General features: G+C 37.2%; 5 protein-coding genes and 4 long non-coding RNA genes across 29 annotated transcripts; 4 read left to right on the forward strand and 5 right to left on the reverse strand.

Annotated features, from left to right (window-relative positions):
- Positions 1-385: 385 nt before the first annotated feature.
- Positions 386-4,111, forward strand: LOC124201771. 4 transcript variants are annotated; one of them, XR_006877662.1, is made up of 7 exons: positions 386-593; positions 887-1,015; positions 1,111-1,241; positions 1,416-1,489; positions 2,603-2,731; positions 3,367-3,586; positions 3,707-4,111. It is a non-coding gene; the product is annotated as an uncharacterized LOC124201771 (long non-coding RNA). The 4 variants fall into 4 exon arrangements; XR_006877663.1 differs by having other exon boundaries at positions 1,416-1,482; XR_006877665.1 differs by having other exon boundaries at positions 387-593; positions 3,442-3,586.
- Positions 1,992-2,860, reverse strand: LOC124201768 (DNA-directed RNA polymerase II subunit rpb1-like). Its single transcript, XM_046598000.1, has 3 exons — positions 2,773-2,860; positions 2,580-2,696; positions 1,992-2,509 (listed from the first exon to the last, which is right to left on the reverse strand). The coding sequence occupies exons 1-3, from the start codon at positions 2,776-2,778 to the stop codon at positions 2,066-2,068; spliced, it is 567 nt and encodes a 188-aa protein (XP_046453956.1). The 5' UTR covers positions 2,779-2,860; the 3' UTR covers positions 1,992-2,065.
- On the reverse strand, positions 4,053-8,009 carry LOC124201767 (adhesive plaque matrix protein-like). 4 transcript variants are annotated; one of them, XM_046597997.1, is made up of 4 exons: positions 7,922-8,009; positions 7,729-7,845; positions 7,288-7,658; positions 4,053-4,195 (listed from the first exon to the last, which is right to left on the reverse strand). In XM_046597997.1, exons 1-4 carry the CDS (start codon positions 7,925-7,927, stop codon positions 4,123-4,125), a joined length of 567 nt encoding a protein of 188 aa, XP_046453953.1. In that variant the 5' UTR covers positions 7,928-8,009; the 3' UTR covers positions 4,053-4,122. The 4 variants fall into 4 exon arrangements, with proteins under 4 accessions (XP_046453953.1, XP_046453955.1, XP_046453954.1 ...); XM_046597998.1 differs by lacking the exon at positions 4,053-4,195 and adding an exon at positions 7,140-7,274 and having other exon boundaries at positions 7,326-7,658; XM_046597999.1 differs by lacking the exons at positions 7,288-7,658; positions 7,729-7,845; positions 7,922-8,009 and adding exons at positions 4,573-4,689; positions 4,767-4,830 and having other exon boundaries at positions 4,053-4,500.
- LOC124201772 lies at positions 4,610-11,673 on the forward strand. 4 transcript variants are annotated; one of them, XR_006877667.1, is made up of 7 exons: positions 4,637-4,725; positions 5,661-5,812; positions 5,890-6,084; positions 6,150-6,274; positions 7,752-7,880; positions 10,929-11,148; positions 11,269-11,673. It is a non-coding gene; the product is annotated as an uncharacterized LOC124201772 (long non-coding RNA). The 4 variants fall into 4 exon arrangements; XR_006877670.1 differs by having other exon boundaries at positions 11,004-11,148; XR_006877669.1 differs by having other exon boundaries at positions 5,952-6,084.
- On the reverse strand, positions 11,615-15,535 carry LOC124201769 (cuticle protein 7-like). Of its 3 annotated transcripts, none has more exons than XM_046598003.1 (3): positions 15,448-15,494; positions 12,135-12,251; positions 11,615-12,062 (listed from the first exon to the last, which is right to left on the reverse strand). In XM_046598003.1, the coding sequence occupies exons 1-3, from the start codon at positions 15,451-15,453 to the stop codon at positions 11,685-11,687; spliced, it is 501 nt and encodes a 166-aa protein (XP_046453959.1). In that variant the 5' UTR covers positions 15,454-15,494; the 3' UTR covers positions 11,615-11,684. The 3 variants fall into 3 exon arrangements, with proteins under 3 accessions (XP_046453959.1, XP_046453958.1, XP_046453957.1); XM_046598002.1 differs by lacking the exon at positions 15,448-15,494 and adding an exon at positions 12,329-12,392; XM_046598001.1 differs by lacking the exons at positions 11,615-12,062; positions 12,135-12,251 and adding exons at positions 14,702-15,184; positions 15,255-15,371 and having other exon boundaries at positions 15,448-15,535.
- On the forward strand, positions 12,172-19,199 carry LOC124201773. Of its 3 annotated transcripts, none has more exons than XR_006877671.1 (7): positions 12,199-12,287; positions 13,223-13,374; positions 13,452-13,646; positions 13,712-13,836; positions 15,278-15,406; positions 18,530-18,674; positions 18,795-19,199. It is a non-coding gene; the product is annotated as an uncharacterized LOC124201773 (long non-coding RNA). The 3 variants fall into 3 exon arrangements; XR_006877673.1 differs by having other exon boundaries at positions 13,514-13,646; XR_006877672.1 differs by lacking the exon at positions 13,223-13,374 and having other exon boundaries at positions 12,172-12,287; positions 13,514-13,646.
- On the reverse strand, positions 19,141-26,429 carry LOC124201766 (cuticle protein 7-like). 6 transcript variants are annotated; one of them, XM_046597991.1, is made up of 5 exons: positions 26,358-26,429; positions 26,161-26,277; positions 25,800-26,087; positions 25,714-25,763; positions 19,141-19,283 (listed from the first exon to the last, which is right to left on the reverse strand). In XM_046597991.1, exons 1-5 carry the CDS (start codon positions 26,361-26,363, stop codon positions 19,211-19,213), a joined length of 534 nt encoding a protein of 177 aa, XP_046453947.1. In that variant the 5' UTR covers positions 26,364-26,429; the 3' UTR covers positions 19,141-19,210. The 6 variants fall into 6 exon arrangements, with proteins under 6 accessions (XP_046453947.1, XP_046453946.1, XP_046453951.1 ...); XM_046597990.1 differs by having other exon boundaries at positions 25,714-26,087; XM_046597992.1 differs by lacking the exon at positions 19,141-19,283 and having other exon boundaries at positions 25,573-25,763.
- Positions 19,699-22,938, forward strand: LOC124201774. 3 transcript variants are annotated; one of them, XR_006877674.1, is made up of 5 exons: positions 19,726-19,814; positions 20,750-20,901; positions 20,979-21,173; positions 21,239-21,363; positions 22,807-22,938. It is a non-coding gene; the product is annotated as an uncharacterized LOC124201774 (long non-coding RNA). The 3 variants fall into 3 exon arrangements; XR_006877677.1 differs by having other exon boundaries at positions 21,041-21,173; XR_006877676.1 differs by lacking the exon at positions 20,750-20,901 and having other exon boundaries at positions 19,699-19,814; positions 21,041-21,173.
- Positions 22,230-23,014, reverse strand: LOC124201770 (DNA-directed RNA polymerase II subunit RPB1-like). Its single transcript, XM_046598004.1, has 3 exons — positions 22,980-23,014; positions 22,784-22,900; positions 22,230-22,712 (listed from the first exon to the last, which is right to left on the reverse strand). Exons 1-3 carry the CDS (start codon positions 22,983-22,985, stop codon positions 22,305-22,307), a joined length of 531 nt encoding a protein of 176 aa, XP_046453960.1. The 5' UTR covers positions 22,986-23,014; the 3' UTR covers positions 22,230-22,304.
- Positions 26,430-27,984: the final 1,555 nt, after the last annotated feature.

Genomic DNA, 27,984 nt, shown 5'->3' on the forward strand with positions numbered 1-27,984 from the left:
ATAGTTCAACATTTATAATAATCGCCGAATGTGACGTAATAAAATACATTCAATTTTGAAAAAAAAAAAAAAATCTCTAGCATTTTAATTTCTAACAAAGTTAATTAGCTTTTCGGATCTGAGCTTTCTACTCCGGAAGGGAGGTAGCCTTATTTGTAGATCAGTTCAGATATTCAAATTTTCCCGCTTTTTCTATTTCTCAAAAAGTCATCCAGGTGTTTTTTTTTCGCAAAATGTAATAAATGCGGCGTTTCAATCAAATCGACATCTTCAATTCATAAACTGGCATCAGTGCACAGATTTTTAATGCCCAGTTTTCACGAAAGTTCGGACAAACAGCAGCCGTCAGTCTGTCTGCCAGTCATCATCATCTGCTCGAGCATTTTTAGTTCAATTCATTCAGACAATTCTTACTTTTCTTAGTCCATCGTATGGTGGCTTTAGATAATAGTTTGACTAATTGCAATGTCTGGTTTCAATAATAATTCAAAAAGAGTCAATTGCAACTAAATGCTGATGTTGTTTCACGATTGCCCAAATATTCCTGTGTTATCCACGGCGATGGATACCCTTAACACGTGGCTTTAACTAAGGTAATATTTCCTTTTTACATCAGATCAAGGAGATCATCATGATCAGACATAAACAACTAGGAAAGAGTTTTTCAAAGGGTACCTTTACCAGATCAATGTTCAACACTTAGCTCAAATGTAACTAGGATCTTCGATAAGATTGAATGCTGAGTGCTGAAGTTGACCGCTTTAAATGAAGAATGAAGAACACATTTTGTTGAGGGAACTTGAGCACTCATTGTCAACATCACTGAACGAACTGCAGAAGCTACACTAAAATGTTTCCCATTAATAGTAGGATTTCATATTTTCAGACAACCCAGCTGTTGCCTACATGCACCAAGTTGTGTTCGAAAGGAAATTGGATGTAGGTGACTCGGATCTTTTTCAATCAACAGATGGAATACAAAAATCTACAATCCTCAAGAGCACAACATTATTGGGTAAGACATGATTGATTGTTTGTATTTTAATTATAAGTGCAAAACCAAAATCTTTTTTTGCATTTATTAATATACACTTTTCTTTTTTTTTGTAGTTTATTTTATTAGCACAAAGAGACGGCAAGCGGAATTTTTCTTATTCGCAGTACTGACAACCTTTGCCTAGCAAACTCGGCCTTGGTAACGACACCCTCGAAAGACTCGGCGTATAATTTTATTTCATCAGGTCAGTTTCAATATTTATTTTAATTTAATTGAGTCCCCAATAGTTTTGAAATTGTTCCTTTATTTCCCCCGCTGTCTTTTGTCTTTGAATCTTTCCTATTCTGACTGGTACCCTATGGATGTTTCGGCCATACTGTCATGAACTCATGATACTGTGTTCATATGACAAACGTAGTGGGCCCGCTCTGCATCACCAAAGATTGGGAATCATCTCCATGGTTTAACTTTGCACGAACTGCTAAGTATGTGGTAGGAATTTTACAAATATTACTTACACCTACTTTAATTTATTTTAAAACTTATTCGCTAAAGGATTCCTTATCGTCTAAGAACGATTAGTATCATTTATCAGAATGTTGTAGATGGCCGTTGTAGTGGGCTTGAATCCATACCACAAGTATTCTTTAAGTCGTCCTAGATTATGTCCCAGAGGAAGGCTCCACCTAATCCTTGCGAAAAAATAGGTTGAGATTTGACCGTTGCCAGGGCAGTACCGTAACGTCTTTGAATTAGCTCGAGGCACAGTGTAGATACCAATCCTTTGAATACTATCCAATCCTTGTTGCGAACAGTGAAACGGATTAATCAGCTGTAGTATAATTTTTAGTGCTGTCAGTCGGTAGATATCCTGGACTAATGCAAATGCAAATTTCTTAACATTTTAATGGCAGTCTTGAACAAGAAATAATTTTTAGAATCCAGATATATTGTAGTTTTCACAGGGTTAATGTACTAATTAATTATTAATTTCTTTCATCTAACTGAATTTTTTTTATTAAATAATAAGTTTAGATACAGACATTTCAGCGGTTTCAATCAATCAATTTAGTACTGGGGCTGGACTGCGGGGGCTTTGTAGACCGGAGTGGCGGTGTAAGCCGGGGCCGGGGCAGAGTATGTGGGAGCGGTGACGGTGTAGGTGGGACCCTTTTTGGCCGGGGCAGTGTATGTGGGAGCGGTGTAAGTGGGTGCAGTGGGCTTGAAAGCAGGAGCGGAGTAGGTGGGAGCGGTGGGCTTGTAAGCTGGGGCGGAGTAGGTGGTAGCTTTGTAGTTGTTTGCGACGTATTCGGGGTACTTGGCTTCACCGGTGTACTTGACGTCGGCGACATATCCGTAGCTGTCAGCCTTGTAGGTGACAATTTGGGTGCGGCCGTCGGGAAGGACGACACGGTATGATCCGGTGGTCACTTTGCCATCGCTGCTCTCGGAATGGGAATAGTCGTTGTAGTAATCATTGACGGCCCAGCTGAAGTCGTAAGGTTGGGGAGTCTTCATAAAATATAAATTTGCAAAAGTTAATTTCCATGTTTCTTTAATTAATTTTTTAAATGTGACTCACCTCGTATTTTGCTTCATATGTAGATTTGTATGCCGGAGCTTCGTACTTGGGAGCGTATTCGGCTGACCTGTAAGAATCGGCGGCAGCGACAGCGAAAAGGGCGGCGAGGATGATGAACTAATAAAATAGGAACATTTGACGCCATGTAAAAGGTAATGCGTTTTAGGAGAAATGTTTTTAAAATATTTCCTACTTTCATTTTGGAGTAGTGGTTAACTTGCTGAAAACAGTTGGTGAACTGATAATTTCAGTCCAGTCTGTTCACGTTTTTATACGAAATTCGAGAGTACATTCCCACTGATACGTTTAAATATGGCAATTTGCCAAAGTTATGCATTCAGCAAAAGTGATTGGTAGAGGTTATGCAAATAATTGGCGGTCAAGGTAGACCAAAATCAAAATAGACCCCACCTGTCTGCTCGCGTGAAAAGAAAACTTAGATGAACATTGGACAACCGATAACAGGTTGAAACACAATTTGGGGAGTCGGAATTTGAAATAAAAAAGATACCGTTGCTCGACTTTTAGGGAAATTAGACTTGGTTAATGACCTTTTTAACTGTAAGGACATTATTGACGTTCTCTTTTATCCTGGTTTTAAAAACTTCACGGGAATTCCCCCTCTTGTTGATTGGGCGATTGTTTTTTCTTAACCGTCTTAAACTATGCTACGGCAAAATGATTTAATCCATTCATGTAGATCTCGCGCCGTTAAATTAAATTACTGTCAGTCAAAGTAAAAGAATTTGATAAAATTTGAATTATACCGAGTGTCTCTTAACGGTAGGCTTATGTAAGAATCTCAGAAATGAACTTCGGAACGTGGGGCCAACTATTAACCGCTTCGTCTTCGTCACCGAAGATATAGGTCTACAACTCTCCATGACGTCCATGCCCATCTCCACATCCAACTCTTTCATGTCGTCCATGTGTTGCTTTCATTGCCCGTTTTACTCACTACCTGGTGCAAAACAAAATAATGGGTCCTCGGGTCACCTCAGCACATGGTATATGTTAAAGAAATTTTCTACATTTCTTGGTTAACTGAAGCTGAACGAAACTTTAGTTTGCAGCCGTGAACGTGATTTGCTTTAACGGTGTCATTATTTCTTTTCTTGCTCTTATAGCACTTTCATAGGCACTTCCATGCCGAATCGATGACCACGAAGCGCTTCACGCTAAAGGCCAGCACATTTTTCTGAATTGTGTATCCATATTCTGAATGCAGTTTTTTTCCATTGTCGTCGTTTTTCCGTGAACCAAGTAATCGATTTTTTTTTAACTTTTTGGGTATCTATGTAGTTATCGATTTCTATCTGCGTATTGAACTTATGGTGATCCAATCCATCCCAATCGGTTCCGGCCATCCAATTTTCGCAAGGAAGAAGAATTCCTTTTTATTTTAAAACAGAACCGAGAATCCAGGAATATTTTAGCGCTTCCATAATTAAAATATTTATGGTAGTACTTTGATCGAATTGAATTTTTGTATTAAATAATAAGTTTAGATACACACATTTCAGCGGTTTCAATTACTTGCAATTTAATACTGGGGCTGGACTGCGGGGGCTTTGTAGACCGGAGTGGCGGTGTAAGCCGGGGCCGGGGCAGAGTATGTGGGAGCGGTGGGCTTGTAAGCAGGAGCGGAGTAGGTTGGAGCGGTGGGCTTGTAAGCTGGGGCGGAGTAGGTGGTAGCTTTGTAGTTGTTTGCGACGTATTCGGGATACTTGGCTTCACCGGTGTACTTGACGTCGGCGACATATCCGTAGCTGTCGGCTCTGTAGGTGACAATTTGGGTGCGGCCGTCGGGAAGGACGACGCGGTATGATCCGGTTACGACATTGCCGTCGCTCTTCTCAGAGTGATCGTAGTCGTTGTAGTAATCATTGACGGCCCAGCTGAAGTCGTAAGGTTGGGGAGTCTTCATAAAATATTCATTCGTGAAAGTAAACTTTATGTTTCGCTAATTTAATTATTATAGAATCAAACTCACCTCGTATTTTGCTTCATATGTAGATTTGTATGCCGGAGCTTCGTACTTGGGAGCGTATTCGGCTGACCTGTAAGAATCGGCGGCAGCGACAGCGAAAAGGGCGGCGAGGATGAAGAACTAATAAAATATGGAACATTTGACGCCATGTAAAAGGTAATGCGTTTATGAAACAACGTTTTTTAAATATTTCCTACTTTCATTTTGGAGTAGGAGTAAACTTGCTGAAAACAGTTGGTGAACTGATAATTTCAGTCTGATATGTTCACGTTTTTATACGAAATTCGAGAGTAGCCTACATTCCCACTGATACGTTTAAATATGGCAGTTTGCCAAAGTCATGCATTCAGCAAAAGTGATCGGTAAAGGTTTTGCAAATATTTAGTGGTCAAGGTAAACGAAAATCAAAATAGTCCCCACCTGTCGACTCGTGTGAAAAGAAAACTTTGATGAACATTGGACAACCGATAACAGGTTGAAACCCAATTTGGGGTCAGAACTTGAAATGAAAAAGATACCGTTGCTCGACTTATAGGGAAATTGGATTTGATGAATGTCCTTTTAAACTGTAAGAACATTTTTGACGTTCTCTTTTATCCTGGTTTCAAAAACTTCACGGGAATTCCCCCTCTTGTTGATTGGGCGATTGTTTTTTCTTAGTGCTAAGACGAAATGATTTAATCGATTCATGTAGATTTCGTGCATTTCAATCAAATCACTGCCAGTCAAAGTAAAAGAATTTGATAAAATTTTGATTATACCGAGTGTCTCTTAACGCTAGGCTTATGTACGAATCTCATAAATTAACTTCGGAACATGGGACTAATTATTAACCGAGTCACCGAAATGATAGGTCTCCAACTCGCTCCAGCTCTCCATGACGTCCATGTGTTTTCATTGCCTGTTTTACTCACTAACTGGTGCAAAATCAAATAATAGATCCTCGGTCACCTCAGCGCATGGTATATGTGAATAAAATTTTCCACATTTCTCGGTTAACCGAAGCTGAACGAAACTTCTGTTTGCAGCCGTACATGCCGTGAACGTGATTTGCTTTAACGGTGTCATTATTTCTTTTCTTGCTCTTATAGCACTTTCAAAGCCACGCTGAAGTCGATGACCACTGAAACGCTTCATGCTAAAGGTCATCTATTCTTTCTTCATTTACAACTCAAGAAGGCTCAGTTGGATGAATAAATTTCATGATGGCAGTTTTTACATTTGAAGCCTTTTCTCTATTCTTGTACGTTTCATAATTTTGTAGGGCGTTTCCACTTAACTGACATTTTTCTCATTTTTGTTTCCGTATTCTGAATGCAGTTATTGTTCGTCGTGTTTCTGTGGATTAAGAAATCGCATTTTTTTATTTTTGGGTGATTTAGTTATTGAATTGTATCTGCGTTTTGAACTTGTGGTAATCCTATCCATTCCGAGTGGTTCTGGCCCTTCAGTTTCCGCAGGACAAAAGAATTCCTTGCTGTTCAAAAACATCCACGTTCGGTGGTTTAAATTCAGGTTAGATATGGTTGTTTTTGTCATTGAATATTGAAATGTTTTAATCTTTCCTATGTTGACTATAGTATCGTTTCCTGTGTATGTTTCTATTGTACCTGATTTTGGAGCTAACTTGGTGAGCCCGTTCTGCATCATCAAAGATTTGGGATCATCATCGCGGGTAAACGATTTAGGAACTGCAGAGTCTGCGGTAAGAATTAAAATATTTAAAGATAAGTCTGAATAGAAATTTTGAGTCGTTTGATTGTATCTTTGTGGCTATAGAACAGGCACCTAAAAGAAATGGAAGATACCTTCTGTGTGGTATAGTGTTCAACTGAGTCCAAAAAATTGTAATATGCTTTTTTGATTTTGAAAGCAAACAAACCTAAATCTGGCCAATAGGTAAACGACACATTCGAAATTTAAATTGTGAGTCTCCCACGAACGTTTTGCAAAGGGAAGAGTAGTGATCGGCAGATCGGCTGTTTTCGCGGTTACCAATCACTAATAATTCGTATGGGTTTAGATGGGATGGGACGTTATTCCAATGGAAAATATGTATTGGGTGGAGAAAAGAGCTGTTTTGAGTTACCCTTTCGATTGAACTAATCAACGGATTGATATTTTTGTTCTTTAGAAATGAGGGTTGGAAGAAAGTGAGATTTTTCGTAAACAAACACAACTAACGTAAATTTGACAGATAGCTGAAATTCAAGCGCACTGATGGTCGAATGTTTGTTTGTTTTTTTTTTTCACTGAAAATGTTCCGTCTTACTATTGTTTTGGACCTAAGATTTTCCTTTCTTTGAATTCCTTTACGGTTCATCTTTTTTGTTTTTCTTACATTTTCTCACATTATTTCGCAAGCCGCACCCCAGTCACATCTTGGTTGCTTTTCCCATTCATGATCATTTTCTTTTTTTATCGGCTAATCAAAATTATCCGTACTCACGTGACATTTCGATGTAAATTTCTAAACATTTGAATGTAAGTTTCGGCAAAAAATTCTGGAACCCAGAAATAATTATGTGATTTCGTGAGAATTTGATTATAGACGTACTAGGCTACTTTCATTGATCGAATTTAATTTTTGTATTAAATAATAAGTTTAGATACAGACATTTCGGTGGTTTGAATTAACTTGCAAATTAGTACTGGGGTTGGACTGCGGGGGCTTTGTAGACCGGAGTGGCGGTGTAGGCCGGGGCCTGGGCAGAGTATGTGGGAGCGGTGACGGTGTAGGTGGGACCATTTTTGACCGGGGCAGTGTATGTGGGAGCGGTGTAAGTGGGTGCAGTGGGCTTGTAAGCAGGAGCGGAGTAGGTGGGAGCGGTAGGCTTGTAAGCTGGGGCGGAGTAGGTGGTAGCTTTGTAGTTGTTTGCGACGTATTCGGGATACTTGGCTTCACCGGTGTACTTGACGTCGGCGACATATCCGTAGCTGTCAGCCTTGTAGGTGACAATTTGGGTGCGGCCGTCGGGAAGGACGACACGGTATGATCCGGTGGTCACTTTGCCATCGCTGCTCTCGGAATGGGAATAGTCGTTGTAGTAATCATTGACGGCCCAGCTGAAGTCGTAAGGTTGGGGAGTCTTCATAAAATATAAATTTGCAAAAGTTAATTTCCATGTTTCTTTAATTAATTTTTTAAATGTGACTCACCTCGTATTTTGCTTCATATGTAGATTTGTATGCCGGAGCTTCGTACTTGGGAGCGTATTCGGCTGACCTGTAAGAATCGGCGGCAGCGACAGCGAAAAGGGCGGCGAGGATGATGAACTAATAAAATAGGAACATTTGACGCCATGTAAAAGGTAATGCGTTTTAGGAGAAATGTTTTTAAAATATTTCCTACTTTCATTTTGGAGTAGTGGTTAACTTGCTGAAAACAGTTGGTGAACTGATAATTTCAGTCCAGTCTGTTCACGTTTTTATACGAAATTCGAGAGTACATTCCCACTGATACGTTTAAATATGGCAATTTGCCAAAGTTATGCATTCAGCAAAAGTGATTGGTAGAGGTTATGCAAATAATTGGCGGTCAAGGTAGACCAAAATCAAAATAGACCCCACCTGTCTGCTCGCGTGAAAAGAAAACTTAGATGAACATTGGACAACCGATAACAGGTTGAAACACAATTTGGGGAGTCGGAATTTGAAATAAAAAAGATACCGTTGCTCGACTTTTAGGGAAATTAGACTTGGTTAATGACCTATTTAACTGTAAGGACATTATTGACGTTCTCTTTTATCCTGCCCTTACGGAAAAATCTCATCAAACTATATGAGAAATCATATGTTTATTAATGACATCAATGATTTTTTAATAATTTTTGATGATCTCATATATTTCTCATTAAATTGATGAGAATTTTCACCCTCATATTTATCATTAAAAGTGTTTAAAATATTTTTGTCTCATTTTATATGAGATATAACCCAATCCGTAGTAAGAAATCAGAAAGAAATCATATAAATTTCATGATTTTACCACAGACTTTTCGCATGAGAAATATGCAAGAAACTGGTGATAATTAACCATAAATATCATGATATTTTCTTAAAATAAATCAGTAATATATCATGTATTCTCAGTTTTTAATCATTAATTTCTATTGGTATTTTGTAATGAGATACTTGTATAAAATCATGTGGAAATCAATAAAATGTCATGATTTTCCCGCAGTTTTTTTCGCATGAAAAATCTGCAAAAAATCAGTGATTATTAAGCGGGAATATCATGATATATTCTTATAATCAATAAGTAATTTGTCATAAATTCTGAGTTATTAATCATTAATTTCTATTGATGTTTTGTCAAGAGATTCTTGTATAAATTCATGTGAAAATCAATAAAATCTCATGATTTTTCCGCAGTTTTTTCGCATGAAAAATCTGCAAAAAATCAGTGATTATTAAGCAGGAATATCATGATATTTTCTTATAATCAATAAGTAATTTGTCATAAATTCTGAGTTATTAATCATTAATTTCTATTGATGTTTTGTCAAGAGATTCTTGTATAAATTCATGTGAAAATCAATAAAATCTCATGATTTTTCCGCAATTTTTTCGCATGAAAAATCTGCAAAAAAACAGTGATTATTAAGCGGGAATATCATGATATATTCTTATAACAAATAAATATTTTATCATATATTCTGAGTTATCAATCATTAATTTCTATTGATGTTTTGTATTGAGATACTTGTATAAAATCATGTGAAAATCAATTTTACCTATGACATTATACGATTTTTTTGGTTTTCTTTTATACAGTTTTTTGGCTTAAAAATCATGAAATTTATTATTAAATGTCTATCAGAAATCAGGTAGATTTAGGTGTGAGATCATGATATTTAATTATAATTATTTTGTATATTATCATTTATTAAGAGCTTTTTATCAATAATTTCTCTAATGCTTTATAGTGAGATTTTTCATTAAAATCATGTGAAAATCAGTTCCCACTAAGGAATCAAAAGATTTTTTGGTATTATTTTCACCCAATTTTGGGCTTTAAAATCTTCAAATTCATAACAAAAAGTCAGTAATAATCAGCTACAATTCAACAGATCAGATGTGAAATTATAACTATTTAATCGTCAATATTTTCTTATGTTTTGTAATGATGTGTGAAAAATCAAGGGAAAATTTCTACATATATGACATCAAAATATTTTCTTGTATTCTTTTAATACAATCCTAAAAATATCCGTTAAAATCAGCAAATAAGTATATAGGCCTACCTGGAATGAAATATTCTGACTTTAAATTCTTTTTGGACTTTTACATTTTTTATTTTTTACCTTTCGTAAATATATGGTAGCTATCTAATTCTCACAAAAATTACACGATGTTTTTATAATCACAAGATAGGCTGGGATAACTATTTTTTTTAACGCGCTAAGTAAATTTGAGTGAAAGTTCTATTTTACTCTGGTGTGTTTTTTTGTGTGTGAATTATTCTAAGTCCCGAAATCTGGCTTTTATCTAACTAAACTAACCAATTGATTATATGGTATGTCAAAACGCATCATAGAAATTTTTACTAAGTTTTTTCACGCGCTAAGTAAATTTGAGTGCAATTTCTATTTGACTCTGGTATGTGTTTTTTGTGTAAATTATTCTAAGTCCCATAACCCTGTTGTTATATCACTAAACTAACCAATTTATTAATTTCCACGTTAAAAAGCTTCAATTATAACATCAATTGGTGGTGTAGTGGTTAGCAGATTGGCAAGCCACCCTGGAAGACGAGGTTCGATTCCTGGCCAGGGCAATTCTTTTTTCAATTTATATAATTAAAATCTCATTTAAAAGCGCTCAAATTCTCATTCAAATTTTAGTGAGAAAATCATTAACATTTTTGTGGAAAAAGAGAAATTAAGCGAGATTACAGTAAACCCTCAGTCAGAAATCATTATATTTACGCGACTAATCATTTATATTTAGATGAGAAATAACAGAATTCTCACTTTGTTCACATGAAATTAATGATTAACGGCTGATTTTAAACTTGAAAATGTCCCAAATTCTCATCAAAAGTCATCAAATAAATGATATTTTGCTGTTAATCTCACCAAAATATCACGACAAAATGAATGAGAATTAAGGTTATTCTCATGTATTTCTTTATGAGTTTTAATGAGATTTTTCCGTAAGGGTGGTTTTAAAAACTTCACGGGAATTCCCCCTCTTGTTGATTGGGCGATTGTTTTTTCTTAACCGTCTTAAACTATGCTACGGCAAAATGATTTAATCCATTCATGTAGATCTCGCGCCGTTAAATTAAATTACTGTCAGTCAAAGTAAAAGAATTTGATAAAATTTGAATTATACCGAGTGTCTCTTAACGGTAGGCTTATGTAAGAATCTCAGAAATGAACTTCGGAACGTGGGGCCAACTATTAACCGCTTCGTCTTCGTCACCGAAGATATAGGTCTACAACTCTCCATGACGTCCATGCCCATCTCCACATCCAACTCTTTCATGTCGTCCATGTGTTGCTTTCATTGCCCGTTTTACTCACTACCTGGTGCAAAACAAAATAATGGGTCCTCGGGTCACCTCAGCACATGGTATATGTTAAAGAAATTTTCTACATTTCTTGGTTAACTGAAGCTGAACGAAACTTTAGTTTGCAGCCGTGAACGTGATTTGCTTTAACGGTGTCATTATTTCTTTTCTTGCTCTTATAGCACTTTCATAGGCACTTCCATGCCGAATCGATGACCACGAAGCGCTTCACGCTAAAGGCCAGCACATTTTTCTGAATTGTGTATCCATATTCTGAATGCAGTTTTTTTCCATTGTCGTCGTTTTTCCGTGAACCAAGTAATCGATTTTTTTTTAACTTTTTGGGTATCTATGTAGTTATCGATTTCTATCTGCGTATTGAACTTATGGTGATCCAATCCATCCCAATCGGTTCCGGCCATCCAATTTTCGCAAGGAAGAAGAATTCCTTTTTATTTTAAAACAGAACCGAGAATCCAGGAATATTTTAGCGCTTCCATAATTAAAATATTTATGGTAGTACTTTGATCGAATTGAATTTTTGTATTAAATAATAAGTTTAGATACACACATTTCAGCGGTTTCAATTACTTGCAATTTAATACTGGGGCTGGACTGCGGGGGCTTTGTAGACCGGAGTGGCGGTGTAAGCCGGGGCCGGGGCAGAGTATGTGGGAGCGGTGGGCTTGTAAGCAGGAGCGGAGTAGGTTGGAGCGGTGGGCTTGTAAGCTGGGGCGGAGTAGGTGGTAGCTTTGTAGTTGTTTGCGACGTATTCGGGATACTTGGCTTCACCGGTGTACTTGACGTCGGCGACATATCCGTAGCTGTCGGCTCTGTAGGTGACAATTTGGGTGCGGCCGTCGGGAAGGACGACGCGGTATGATCCGGTTACGACATTGCCGTCGCTCTTCTCAGAGTGATCGTAGTCGTTGTAGTAATCATTGACGGCCCAGCTGAAGTCGTAAGGTTGGGGAGTCTTCATAAAATATTCATTCGTGAAAGTAAACTTTATGTTTCGCTAATTTAATTATTATAGAATCAAACTCACCTCGTATTTTGCTTCATATGTAGATTTGTATGCCGGAGCTTCGTACTTGGGAGCGTATTCGGCTGACCTGTAAGAATCGGCGGCAGCGACAGCGAAAAGGGCGGCGAGGATGAAGAACTAATAAAATATGGAACATTTGACGCCATGTAAAAGGTAATGCGTTTATGAAACAACGTTTTTTAAATATTTCCTACTTTCATTTTGGAGTAGGAGTAAACTTGCTGAAAACAGTTGGTGAACTGATAATTTCAGTCTGATATGTTCACGTTTTTATACGAAATTCGAGAGTAGCCTACATTCCCACTGATACGTTTAAATATGGCAGTTTGCCAAAGTCATGCATTCAGCAAAAGTGATCGGTAAAGGTTTTGCAAATATTTAGTGGTCAAGGTAAACGAAAATCAAAATAGTCCCCACCTGTCGACTCGTGTGAAAAGAAAACTTTGATGAACATTGGACAACCGATAACAGGTTGAAACCCAATTTGGGGTCAGAACTTGAAATGAAAAAGATACCGTTGCTCGACTTATAGGGAAATTGGATTTGATGAATGTCCTTTTAAACTGTAAGAACATTTTTGACGTTCTCTTTTATCCTGGTTTCAAAAACTTCACGGGAATTCCCCCTCTTGTTGATTGGGCGATTGTTTTTTCTTAGTGCTAAGACGAAATGATTTAATCGATTCATGTAGATTTCGTGCATTTCAATCAAATCACTGCCAGTCAAAGTAAAAGAATTTGATAAAATTTTGATTATACCGAGTGTCTCTTAACGCTAGGCTTATGTACGAATCTCATAAATTAACTTCGGAACATGGGACTAATTATTAACCGAGTCACCGAAATGATAGGTCTCCAACTCGCTCCAGCTCTCCATGACGTCCATGTGTTTTCATTGCCTGTTTTACTCACTAACTGGTGCAAAATCAAATAATAGATCCTCGGTCACCTCAGCGCATGGTATATGTGAATAAAATTTTCCACATTTCTCGGTTAACCGAAGCTGAACGAAACTTCTGTTTGCAGCCGTACATGCCGTGAACGTGATTTGCTTTAACGGTGTCATTATTTCTTTTCTTGCTCTTATAGCACTTTCAAAGCCACGCTGAAGTCGATGACCACTGAAACGCTTCATGCTAAAGGTCATCTATTCTTTCTTCATTTACAACTCAAGAAGGCTCAGTTGGATGAATAAATTTCATGATGGCAGTTTTTACATTTGAAGCCTTTTCTCTATTCTTGTACGTTTCATAATTTTGTAGGGCGTTTCCACTTAACTGACATTTTTCTCATTTTTGTTTCCGTATTCTGAATGCAGTTATTGTTCGTCGTGTTTCTGTGGATTAAGAAATCGCATTTTTTTATTTTTGGGTGATTTAGTTATTGAATTGTATCTGCGTTTTGAACTTGTGGTAATCCTATCCATTCCGAGTGGTTCTGGCCCTTCAGTTTCCGCAGGACAAAAGAATTCCTTGCTGTTCAAAAACATCCACGTTCGGTGGTTTAAATTCAGGTTAGATATGGTTGTTTTTGTCATTGAATATTGAAATGTTTTAATCTTTCCTATGTTGACTATAGTATCGTTTCCTGTGTATGTTTCTATTGTACCTGATTTTGGAGCTAACTTGGTGAGCCCGTTCTGCATCATCAAAGATTTGGGATCATCATCGCGGGTAAACGATTTAGGAACTGCAGAGTCTGCGGTAAGAATTAAAATATTTAAAGATAAGTCTGAATAGAAATTTTGAGTCGTTTGATTGTATCTTTGTGGCTATAGAACAGGCACCTAAAAGAAATGGAAGATACCTTCTGTGTGGTATAGTGTTCAACTGAGTCCAAAAAATTGTAATATGCTTTTTTGATTTTGAAAGCAAACAAACCTAAATCTGGCCAATAGGTAAACGACACATTCGAAATTTAAATTGTGAGTCTCCCACGAACGTTTTGCAAAGGGAAGAGTAGTGATCGGCAGATCGGCTGTTTTCGCGGTTACCAATCACTAATAATTCGTATGGGTTTAGATGGGATGGGACGTTATTCCAATGGAAAATATGTATTGGGTGGAGAAAAGAGCTGTTTTGAGTTACCCTTTCGATTGAACTAATCAACGGATTGATATTTTTGTTCTTTAGAAATGAGGGTTGGAAGAAAGTGAGATTTTTCGTAAACAAACACAACTAACGTAAATTTGACAGATAGCTGAAATTCAAGCGCACTGATGGTCGAATGTTTGTTTGTTTTTTTTTTTCACTGAAAATGTTCCGTCTTACTATTGTTTTGGACCTAAGATTTTCCTTTCTTTGAATTCCTTTACGGTTCATCTTTTTTGTTTTTCTTACATTTTCTCACATTATTTCGCAAGCCGCACCCCAGTCACATCTTGGTTGCTTTTCCCATTCATGATCATTTTCTTTTTTTATCGGCTAATCAAAATTATCCGTACTCACGTGACATTTCGATGTAAATTTCTAAACATTTGAATGTAAGTTTCGGCAAAAAATTCTGGAACCCAGAAATAATTATGTGATTTCGTGAGAATTTGATTATAGACGTACTAGGCTACTTTCATTGATCGAATTTAATTTTTGTATTAAATAATAAGTTTAGATACAGACATTTCGGTGGTTTGAATTAACTTGCAAATTAGTACTGGGGTTGGACTGCGGGGGCTTTGTAGACCGGAGTGGCGGTGTAGGCCGGGGCCTGGGCAGAGTATGTGGGAGCGGTGACGGTGTAGGTGGGACCATTTTTGACCGGGGCAGTGTATGTGGGAGCGGTGTAAGTGGGTGCAGTGGGCTTGTAAGCTGGGGCGGAGTAGGTGGTAGCTTTGTAGTTGTTTGCGACGTATTCGGGATACTTGGCTTCACCGGTGTACTTGACGTCGGCGACATATCCGTAGCTGTCAGCCTTGTAGGTGACAATTTGGGTGCGGCCGTCGGGAAGGACGACACGGTATGATCCGGTGGTCACTTTGCCATCGCTGCTCTCGGAATGGGAATAGTCGTTGTAGTAATCATTGACGGCCCAGCTGAAGTCGTAAGGTTGGGGAGTCTTCATAAAATATAAATTTGCAAAAGTTAATTTCCATGTTTCTTTAATTAATTTTTTAAATGTGACTCACCTCGTATTTTGCTTCATATGTAGATTTGTATGCCGGAGCTTCGTACTTGGGAGCGTATTCGGCTGACCTGTAAGAATCGGCGGCAGCGACAGCGAAAAGGGCGGCGAGGATGATGAACTAATAAAATAGGAACATTTGACGCCATGTAAAAGGTAATGCGTTTTAGGAGAAATGTTTTTAAAATATTTCCTACTTTCATTTTGGAGTAGTGGTTAACTTGCTGAAAACAGTTGGTGAACTGATAATTTCAGTCCAGTCTGTTCACGTTTTTATACGAAATTCGAGAGTACATTCCCACTGATACGTTTAAATATGGCAATTTGCCAAAGTTATGCATTCAGCAAAAGTGATTGGTAGAGGTTATGCAAATAATTGGCGGTCAAGGTAGACCAAAATCAAAATAGACCCCACCTGTCTGCTCGCGTGAAAAGAAAACTTAGATGAACATTGGACAACCGATAACAGGTTGAAACACAATTTGGGGAGTCGGAATTTGAAATAAAAAAGATACCGTTGCTCGACTTTTAGGGAAATTAGACTTGGTTAATGACCTTTTTAACTGTAAGGACATTATTGACGTTCTCTTTTATCCTGGTTTTAAAAACTTCACGGGAATTCCCCCTCTTGTTGATTGGGCGATTGTTTTTTCTTAACCGTCTTAAACTATGCTACGGCAAAATGATTTAATCCATTCATGTAGATCTCGCGCCGTTAAATTAAATTACTGTCAGTCAAAGTAAAAGAATTTGATAAAATTTGAATTATACCGAGTGTCTCTTAACGGTAGGCTTATGTAAGAATCTCAGAAATGAACTTCGCCCTTACGGAAAAATCTCATTAAAACTCATAAAGAAATACATGAGAATAACCTTAATTCTCATTCATTTTGTCGTGATATTTTGGTGAGATTAACAGCAAAATATCATTTATTTGATGACTTTTGATGAGAATTTGGGACATTTTCAAGTTTAAAATCAGCCGTTAATCATTAATTTCATGTGAACAAAGTGAGAATTATGTTATTTCTCATCTAAATATAAATGATTAGTCGCGTAAATATAATGATTTCTGACTGAGGGTTTACTGTAATCTCGCTTAATTTCTCTTTTTCCACAAAAATGTTAATGATTTTCTCACTAAAATTTGAATGAGAATTTGAGCGCTTTTAAATGAGATTTTAATTATATAAATTGAAAAAAGAATTGCCCTGACCAGGAATCGAACCTCGACTTCCAGGGTGGCTTGCTAATCTGCTAACCACTACACCACCAATTGATATTATAACTGAAGCTTTTTAACGTGGATATTAATAAATTGGTTAGTTTAGTGATATAACAACAGGGTTATGGGACTTAGAATAATTTACACAAAAAACACATACCAGAGTCAAATAGAAATTGCACTCAAATTTACTTAGCGCGTGAAAAAACTTAGTAAAAATTTCTATGATGCGTTTTGACATACCATATAATCAATTGGTTAGTTTAGTTAGATAAAAGCCAGATTTCGGGACTTAGAATAATTCACACAAAAAAAAACACACCAGAGTAAAATAGAACTTTCACTCAAATTTACTTAGCGCGTTAAAAAAAATAGTTATCCCAGCCTATCTTGTGATTATAAAAACATCGTGTAATTTTTGTGAGAATTAGATAGCTACCATATATTTACGAAAGGTAAAAAATAAAAAATGTAAAAGTCCAAAAAGAATTTAAAGTCAGAATATTTCATTCCAGGTAGGCCTATATACTTATTTGCTGATTTTAACGGATATTTTTAGGATTGTATTAAAAGAATACAAGAAAATATTTTGATGTCATATATGTAGAAATTTTCCCTTGATTTTTCACACATCATTACAAAACATAAGAAAATATTGACGATTAAATAGTTATAATTTCACATCTGATCTGTTGAATTGTAGCTGATTATTACTGACTTTTTGTTATGAATTTGAAGATTTTAAAGCCCAAAATTGGGTGAAAATAATACCAAAAAATCTTTTGATTCCTTAGTGGGAACTGATTTTCACATGATTTTAATGAAAAATCTCACTATAAAGCATTAGAGAAATTATTGATAAAAAGCTCTTAATAAATGATAATATACAAAATAATTATAATTAAATATCATGATCTCACACCTAAATCTACCTGATTTCTGATAGACATTTAATAATAAATTTCATGATTTTTAAGCCAAAAAACTGTATAAAAGAAAACCAAAAAAATCGTATAATGTCATAGGTAAAATTGATTTTCACATGATTTTATACAAGTATCTCAATACAAAACATCAATAGAAATTAATGATTGATAACTCAGAATATATGATAAAATATTTATTTGTTATAAGAATATATCATGATATTCCCGCTTAATAATCACTGTTTTTTTGCAGATTTTTCATGCGAAAAAACTGCGGAAAAATCATGAGATTTTATTGATTTTCACATGAATTTATACAAGAATCTCTTGACAAAACATCAATAGAAATTAATGATTAATAACTCAGAATTTATGTCAAATTACTTATTGATTATAAGAAAATATCATGATATTCCTGCTTAATAATCACTGATTTTTTGCAGATTTTTCATGCGAAAAAACTGCGGAAAAATCATGAGATTTTATTGATTTTCACATAAATTTATACAAGAATCTCTTGACAAAACATCAATAGAAATTAATGATTAATAACTCAGAATTTATGACAAATTACTTATTGATTATAAGAATATATCATGATATTCCCGCTTAATAATCACTGATTTTTTGCAGATTTTTCATGCGAAAAAAACTGCGGGAAAATCATGACATTTTATTGATTTCCACATGATTTTATACAAGTATCTCATTACAAAATACCAATAGAAATTAATGATTAAAAACTGAGAATACATGATATATTACTGATTCATTTTAAGAAAATATCATGATATTTATGGTTAATTATCACCAGTTTCTTGCATATTTCTCATGCGAAAAGTCTGTGGTAAAATCATGAAATTTATATGATTTCTTTCTGATTTCTTACTACGGATTGGGTTATATCTCATATAAAATGAGACAAAAATATTTTAAACACTTTTAATGATAAATATGAGGGTGAAAATTCTCATCAATTTAATGAGAAATATATGAGATCATCAAAAATTATTAAAAAATCATTGATGTCATTAATAAACATATGATTTCTCATATAGTTTGATGAGATTTTTCCGTAAGGGCGGAACGTGGGGCCAACTATTAACCGCTTCGTCTTCGTCACCGAAGATATAGGTCTACAACTCTCCATGACGTCCATGCCCATCTCCACATCCAACTCTTTCATGTCGTCCATGTGTTGCTTTCATTGCCCGTTTTACTCACTACCTGGTGCAAAACAAAATAATGGGTCCTCGGGTCACCTCAGCACATGGTATATGTTAAAGAAATTTTCTACATTTCTTGGTTAACTGAAGCTGAACGAAACTTTAGTTTGCAGCCGTGAACGTGATTTGCTTTAACGGTGTCATTATTTCTTTTCTTGCTCTTATAGCACTTTCATAGGCACTTCCATGCCGAATCGATGACCACGAAGCGCTTCACGCTAAAGGCCAGCACATTTTTCTGAATTGTGTATCCATATTCTGAATGCAGTTTTTTTCCATTGTCGTCGTTTTTCCGTGAACCAAGTAATCGATTTTTTTTTAACTTTTTGGGTATCTATGTAGTTATCGATTTCTATCTGCGTATTGAACTTATGGTGATCCAATCCATCCCAATCGGTTCCGGCCATCCAATTTTCGCAAGGAAGAAGAATTCCTTTTTATTTTAAAACAGAACCGAGAATCCAGGAATATTTTAGCGCTTCCATAATTAAAATATTTATGGTAGTACTTTGATCGAATTGAATTTTTGTATTAAATAATAAGTTTAGATACACACATTTCAGCGGTTTCAATTACTTGCAATTTAATACTGGGGCTGGACTGCGGGGGCTTTGTAGACCGGAGTGGCGGTGTAAGCCGGGGCCGGGGCAGAGTATGTGGGAGCGGTGGGCTTGTAAGCAGGAGCGGAGTAGGTTGGAGCGGTGGGCTTGTAAGCTGGGGCGGAGTAGGTGGTAGCTTTGTAGTTGTTTGCGACGTATTCGGGATACTTGGCTTCACCGGTGTACTTGACGTCGGCGACATATCCGTAGCTGTCGGCTCTGTAGGTGACAATTTGGGTGCGGCCGTCGGGAAGGACGACGCGGTATGATCCGGTTACGACATTGCCGTCGCTCTTCTCAGAGTGATCGTAGTCGTTGTAGTAATCATTGACGGCCCAGCTGAAGTCGTAAGGTTGGGGAGTCTTCATAAAATATTCATTCGTGAAAGTAAACTTTTATGTTTCGCTAATTTAATTATTATAGAATCAAACTCACCTCGTATTTTGCTTCATATGTAGATTTGTATGCCGGAGCTTCGTACTTGGGAGCGTATTCGGCTGACCTGTAAGAATCGGCGGCAGCGACAGCGAAAAGGGCGGCGAGGATGAAGAACTAATAAAATATGGAACATTTGACGCCATGTAAAAGGTAATGCGTTTATGAAACAACGTTTTTTAAATATTTCCTACTTTCATTTTGGAGTAGGAGTAAACTTGCTGAAAACAGTTGGTGAACTGATAATTTCAGTCTGATATGTTCACGTTTTTATACGAAATTCGAGAGTAGCCTACATTCCCACTGATACGTTTAAATATGGCAGTTTGCCAAAGTCATGCATTCAGCAAAAGTGATCGGTAAAGGTTTTGCAAATATTTAGTGGTCAAGGTAAACGAAAATCAAAATAGTCCCCACCTGTCGACTCGTGTGAAAAGAAAACTTTGATGAACATTGGACAACCGATAACAGGTTGAAACCCAATTTGGGGTCAGAACTTGAAATGAAAAAGATACCGTTGCTCGACTTATAGGGAAATTGGATTTGATGAATGTCCTTTTAAACTGTAAGAACATTTTTGACGTTCTCTTTTATCCTGGTTTCAAAAACTTCACGGGAATTCCCCCTCTTGTTGATTGGGCGATTGTTTTTTCTTAGTGCTAAGACGAAATGATTTAATCGATTCATGTAGATTTCGTGCATTTCAATCAAATCACTGCCAGTCAAAGTAAAAGAATTTGATAAAATTTTGATTATACCGAGTGTCTCTTAACGCTAGGCTTATGTACGAATCTCATAAATTAACTTCGGAACATGGGACTAATTATTAACCGAGTCACCGAAATGATAGGTCTCCAACTCGCTCCAGCTCTCCATGACGTCCATGTGTTTTCATTGCCTGTTTTACTCACTAACTGGTGCAAAATCAAATAATAGATCCTCGGTCACCTCAGCGCATGGTATATGTGAATAAAATTTTCCACATTTCTCGGTTAACCGAAGCTGAACGAAACTTCTGTTTGCAGCCGTACATGCCGTGAACGTGATTTGCTTTAACGGTGTCATTATTTCTTTTCTTGCTCTTATAGCACTTTCAAAGCCACGCTGAAGTCGATGACCACTGAAACGCTTCATGCTAAAGGTCATCTATTCTTTCTTCATTTACAACTCAAGAAGGCTCAGTTGGATGAATAAATTTCATGATGGCAGTTTTTACATTTGAAGCCTTTTCTCTATTCTTGTACGTTTCATAATTTTGTAGGGCGTTTCCACTTAACTGACATTTTTCTCATTTTTGTTTCCGTATTCTGAATGCAGTTATTGTTCGTCGTGTTTCTGTGGATTAAGAAATCGCATTTTTTTATTTTTGGGTGATTTAGTTATTGAATTGTATCTGCGTTTTGAACTTGTGGTAATCCTATCCATTCCGAGTGGTTCTGGCCCTTCAGTTTCCGCAGGACAAAAGAATTCCTTGCTGTTCAAAAACATCCACGTTCGGTGGTTTAAATTCAGGTTAGATATGGTTGTTTTTGTCATTGAATATTGAAATGTTTTAATCTTTCCTATGTTGACTATAGTATCGTTTCCTGTGTATGTTTCTATTGTACCTGATTTTGGAGCTAACTTGGTGAGCCCGTTCTGCATCATCAAAGATTTGGGATCATCATCGCGGGTAAACGATTTAGGAACTGCAGAGTCTGCGGTAAGAATTAAAATATTTAAAGATAAGTCTGAATAGAAATTTTGAGTCGTTTGATTGTATCTTTGTGGCTATAGAACAGGCACCTAAAAGAAATGGAAGATACCTTCTGTGTGGTATAGTGTTCAACTGAGTCCAAAAAATTGTAATATGCTTTTTTGATTTTGAAAGCAAACAAACCTAAATCTGGCCAATAGGTAAACGACACATTCGAAATTTAAATTGTGAGTCTCCCACGAACGTTTTGCAAAGGGAAGAGTAGTGATCGGCAGATCGGCTGTTTTCGCGGTTACCAATCACTAATAATTCGTATGGGTTTAGATGGGATGGGACGTTATTCCAATGGAAAATATGTATTGGGTGGAGAAAAGAGCTGTTTTGAGTTACCCTTTCGATTGAACTAATCAACGGATTGATATTTTTGTTCTTTAGAAATGAGGGTTGGAAGAAAGTGAGATTTTTCGTAAACAAACACAACTAACGTAAATTTGACAGATAGCTGAAATTCAAGCGCACTGATGGTCGAATGTTTGTTTGTTTGTTTTTTTTCACTGAAAATGTTCCGTCTTACTATTGTTTTGGACCTAAGATTTTCCTTTCTTTGAATTCCTTTACGGTTCATCTTTTTTGTTTTTCTTACATTTTCTCACATTATTTCGCAAGCCGCACCCCAGTCACATCTTGGTTGCTTTTCCCATTCATGATCATTTTCTTTTTTTATCGGCTAATCAAAATTATCCGTACTCACGTGACATTTCGATGTAAATTTCTAAACATTTGAATGTAAGTTTCGGCAAAAAATTCTGGAACCCAGAAATAATTATGTGATTTCGTGAGAATTTGATTATAGACGTACTAGGCTACTTTCATTGATCGAATTTAATTTTTGTATTAAATAATAAGTTTAGATACAGACATTTCGGTGGTTTGAATTAACTTGCAAATTAGTACTGGGGTTGGACTGCGGGGGCTTTGTAGACCGGAGTGGCGGTGTAGGCCGGGGCCTGGGCAGAGTATGTGGGAGCGGTGACGGTGTAGGTGGGACCATTTTTGACCGGGGCAGTGTATGTGGGAGCGGTGTAAGTGGGTGCAGTGGGCTTGTAAGCTGGGGCGGAGTAGGTGGTAGCTTTGTAGTTGTTTGCGACGTATTCGGGATACTTGGCTTCACCGGTGTACTTGACGTCGGCGACATATCCGTAGCTGTCAGCCTTGTAGGTGACAATTTGGGTGCGGCCGTCGGGAAGGACGACACGGTATGATCCGGTGGTCACTTTGCCATCGCTGCTCTCGGAATGGGAATAGTCGTTGTAGTAATCATTGACGGCCCAGCTGAAGTCGTAAGGTTGGGGAGTCTTCATAAATTATTCATTTGCAAAAGTTAATTTCCATGTTTCTTTCAATTCATTTATGAAATGAGACTCACCTCGTATTTTGCTTCATATGTAGATTTGTATGCCGGAGCTTCGTACTTGGGAGCGTATTCGGCTGACCTGTAAGAATCGGCGGCAGCGACAGCGAAAAGGGCGGCGAGGATCAAGAACTAATAAAATATGGAACATTTGACACCATTTAATAAGGTAATGCGTTTTATGAAACAACGTTTTTAAAATATTTCCTACTTTCATTTTGGAGTATTGGTTAACTTGCTGAAAACAGTTGGTGAACTGATAATTTCAGTCCAGTCTGTTCACGTTTTTATACGAAATTGGGGAGTACATTCCGACTGATTACGTTTGACTATGGCAATTTGCCAAAGTTATGCATTCAGCGAAAGTGATTGGTAGAGGTTATGCAAAGAATTAGTGGTCAAGGTAAACGAAAATCAAAATAGACCCCACCCGTCAACTCGTGTGAAAAGAAAACTTAGATGAACATTGGACAACCGGTAAACAGTTGAGTACCCAATTTGGAATCATAGCTTGAATTTGGAAAGAACCCGTCGCTCGGCTGGTAGAGGAATTTGGATTTAGTTAATGACCTAAAACTGTCACAACTTCATTGATACGTTCTCTTTTATTCTCGTTTAGACCATTTTTTTTTTTTTTCATACCTTTTGATTAATTAGACCAACTGGGCGATTGTCTTCTTTTGATCGAAAACTATGGTACACCGAACCGGTTTAATTTGTTATGTAGATTTCGTACCCCATAACAGTTAGTTGTGCGTTGTCGATCACAGCCAGGAAAGCCCAAGAATAAAAACCTAATTTAATTAGTTAAACAAGAGAATTTACCGATCAATCTGGGTACACGCTCTTTTCGAATTTTTTCGCTCTTTATCGGGTGTACGTTATAACGCGGTATAATAGTAGGCGAGATGAACTGTCGATTGGTTCATGGTTCATCTTATTTCTTGTTGATTGGGCAATTGTCGTCTCTTAACCAAATTGTAACCTATGTGCTACGCCGAAATGTTTTTATCGATGCATGTAGATCGCGCAACGTTCAATTATATCACTTCCAGTCAAAGTAAAAGAATTAGATTACATTTGAGTTATACCGAGTGTCCCTTTACGGTAGTCGATCCGCATTAGCTATATTTGTACAAATCTCAGAAATGAACTTGGGAACGTGGGGCCAAGTATCCGAGTCACTGGAATTATAGGTATTCAACTCACTATGACGTCCTTTATCACTAGCTCTCCTTATAGAATAAGTGAATTCGAAACGAGTCGAGTTGTTGTTGTTGTACGATTGTAGTGTATGCATATATTGAGACTTTTAATTAACTGTATACTTAGTTTAGGCCTATACTTCATAATTTCATACGTATGTCTGCGTTCTGTTTGTATCGAGTTCCCTTAAACCTCCTCCGATCCTCCCTTAATCAGGAAACTGTAAATTTTAAAATTATTTGTAAAAAATTTGTTTTAAAACATTAAAAGGGGATAGGTCCTAAAGGAAAAGTTATTCTCAAATACTTTGAATTGTTGCCAATTTTGTTGGCTAGATTTCCATATTCCAAGTTCCAAACTTCCAATTCACTGACTCAGTATAAATAAGAGTTTTCAACGTTGTAATCGTGAGTGTAATAGCATTTGACAAAAAGTCTGTGTTCTTGTTTTTTCTCGTTTGCCTTAGTCAATGTTTCATCTGCTGGTGCTGCCTGTCTTGAAACAAAGCAGTCAAGTGAAGGAAATGTTTTAACCTTTACAGGATTACCAAATTACATTTGTGCAAGAAGCAGTCCAGGAACTATAGGTGCACTAGGTCCTCCAAAATTCCAGTACAAGGAGCAGTTGTGCTGGATTTCTATTTTCTCCATGCTGACTATGAGTGCTATGAGAAATGCTGACTCAAATACAAAAACAAGGTAACGTCTGGATCTCAAAAGTTACAATGTGATTGTTGAAGTTGACTTTGTTCTTGTAGCACCCCTGAGAGTGAAATCGAACATTCATTGTCATCTACGCCAACACTAACAGCTGAAGCTGGACTGCTGTACATATTGTTTCACCCAAATAGTTATTAAGAGTAAATTTCCAATCTCATATAGACCAACACTGACTGTAGTCCTTCATCTGGCAACAAAGTGTCACTGCTCTATAAGAAAACCGGGAACCAGTGAGAAGATGTCAATTGTCGACGTTAGTGACGATGACTGTGGGACTGTTGGCAAGTAACACAGTTTTTGACCATATGTTCCAGCATTCGAGAAAATTGGAGATTAATGACTTGTGCTTAAGTTTTCAATGCCTGCTTTTCTCACTACCTGGTGCAAAACAAAATAATAGATCCTCGGTCATCTCAGCACTTGGTTTATGTTAAAGAAATTTTCAAAATTTTTTGGTTGACCGAAGCAGAACGAAACTTTTGTTTGCTGCGTGTACGTAATTTGCTTTAACGGTGTCATAATTTTGTTTTCTTCCTCTTATAGGACTTCCATAGACACTTTCATGCCGAAGTCGCTGACCACGAAGCGCTTCACTCAAGGCCACCACATTTTTCTAATTCGTGTTTCCGTATTCTGAATTCAGTTCTTGTGCGTCGTGTTTCTGAAGATCAAGTAATCGCATTTTTTTTACTTCTTGGGTAGACGTAGTTATCGATTTCTATCTGGGTATTAAACTTATGGTGATCCAATCCATCCCAAACGGTTCCGGCCATTCAATTTCCGCAAGGAAGAAGAATTCCTTGCTCTTGTAAAACAGAACCGAGAATCCAGGAATATTTTAGCGCTTCCATAATTAAAATATTTATGGTAGTACTTTGATCGAATTGAATTTTTGTATTAAATAATAAGTTTAGATACACACATTTCAGCGGTTTCAATCAATCAATTTAGTACTGGGGCTGGACTGCGGGGGCTTTGTAGACCGGAGTGGCGGTGTAAGCCGGGGCCGGGGCAGAGTATGTGGGAGCGGTGACGGTGTAGGTGGGACCCTTTTTGGCCGGGGCAGTGTATGTGGGAGCGGTGTAAGTGGGAGCAGTGGGCTTGTAAGCAGGAGCGGAGTAGGTGGGAGCGGTGGGCTTGTAAGCTGGGGCGGAGTAGGTGGTAGCTTTGTAGTTGTTTTCGACGTATTCGGGATACTTGGCTTCACCGGTGTACTTGACGTCGGCGACATATCCGTAGCTGTCGGCCTTGTAGGTGACAATTTGGGTGCGGCCGTCGGGAAGGACGACGCGGTATGATCCGGTTACGACATTGCCGTCGACACTCTTCTCAGAGTGTTCGTAGTCGTTGTAGTAATCATTGACGGCCCAGCTGAAGTCGTAAGGTTGGGGAGTCTTCAAAAAATATTCATTCGTGAAAGTAAACTTTTATGTTTCGCTAATTTAATTATTATAGAATCAAACTCACCTCGTATTTGGCTTCATATGTAGATTTGTATGCCGGAGCTTCGTACTTGGGAGCGTATTCGGCTGACCTGTAAGAATCGGCGGCAGCGACAGCGAAAAGGGCGGCGAGGATCAAAAACTAATAAAATATGGAAAGTTAGACGCCATGTATAAGGTAATGCGTTTTACGAAACAACGTTTTTAAAAAAGATTTCCTACTTTCATTTTGGAGTAGTAGTAAACTTGCTGAAAACAGTTGGGAAACTGATAATTTCAGTCTGATGTGTTCCCGTTTTTATACAAAATTGGGGAGTATATCCCGACTGATACGTTTAAATACGTATGGCAATTTGACCAAGTCAAGTATTCAGCGAAAGTAATTGGTAGAGGTTATGCAAATAATAAGTAGTCAAGGTAAAAGAAAATTTAAATACACCCCGCCCATCAATGAAGGGAAAAGTTAGATGAACATTGGGAACAGATTAGTACCCAATTTGGATCATAACTTGAATTTTGAAAGCACCCGTTGCTCGACTTGTTGATGAATTTGTATTTGGTTAATGACCTACAAAACTGTCATAACTTTATTGACGTTCTCTTTTATCCTCGTTTAGAAAGCCTCGCGGGAATTCCCCCCGTCTTTTTCTCCATAGGCTTCCTTTTGATTGTTCAGACCAATTGACCAAATTCTTCGTCTTATAATCGAAAACGTTGGTTCACCGAACTGGTTTAATTGATTGATGTAGATTTCGCAACGAATAATTGTTAGTTGTGTGGATTGATCACAGCTAGTTGATCACAGCCAGCACAGCGCAAGAATTATTGAATTTGTTAAACAGGAGAATTTATTGTAGTAAGCAAGAAGGAAGGTATTGTGGAGTTGTATCCGACCTGGGTACACTCTTCCGCACCGCACTGACTACGCACTGGGCCTCAACTTGATCTCTATTAATTATTATCGTGTTAATCATTATCGAGTGAACTGTATAATAATAGACGATCTGCGTACGAATCTCAGAAGTCAATTTCAGAAGGTGATACCAACTAGTTGAGATTCGAGACACCGGATTAAAAGATACGCTCTGTTTATGGACGCTCTTTATCAACAGAGCTGAGGATTCCTAGTAAGCCTGAATTCGAAACTAGGTTTACACTTTATTCTGGAATCGATACTACATAATCGTATATAATTATCTTGAGAGACCATCAACAACTAATCCATCCCAGTGACCAGTGAAAAAAAACCGTACAGAAACCTTTCGGGTAATTTATTTAAATAACTAAAGTATTGTTATTTATTTTTTTATAATTCATAGAAATAACTGCCTGAAATACGGACTCAACATTTTTTGAATTTCAAAAACTTTCTTGGCAGCGGTCAATATAGGAATAGAACTAAGAATGGTCGGAAGTCAACAGTTCCGCAATCCGCATCCACTTGATTTTCAAATAGCAAACTAGTTAGCGCGGTGGTGTAAGCAATACGGAACTGAAGTTGTTTTTATACATTCCAGTGTTACAAATTTTGATGATCACAATTAGTGCTGAAAATACGTCATTTGAATCATGGATAAGAAATCGAACAGCTGTTTAATAGGATTTGTGGCATGTATTTTGAATTTAAGGTGTTTTTGAGGTTTGATAATTTTCATGTACCATTTTCATTCCATGTGTTTCAAGATTTAAAAAAAGAAATTAGGTGGAATGCTTTTCCACTCTGCAGATGATGTTGAATGACTTGCCCAGGTAGCACCAAATACGCAAAAACTACTTGCCGTCGGTCAGAGCGCTGAGTCCACGGCATGCATTTAAAAAGTTGGGATACGAATATCAAATTGAACAGCTG

Source organism: Daphnia pulex, chromosome 9, assembly GCF_021134715.1.
Source record: "Daphnia pulex isolate KAP4 chromosome 9, ASM2113471v1".
Classification (NCBI taxonomy): domain Eukaryota; kingdom Metazoa; phylum Arthropoda; class Branchiopoda; order Diplostraca; family Daphniidae; genus Daphnia; species Daphnia pulex.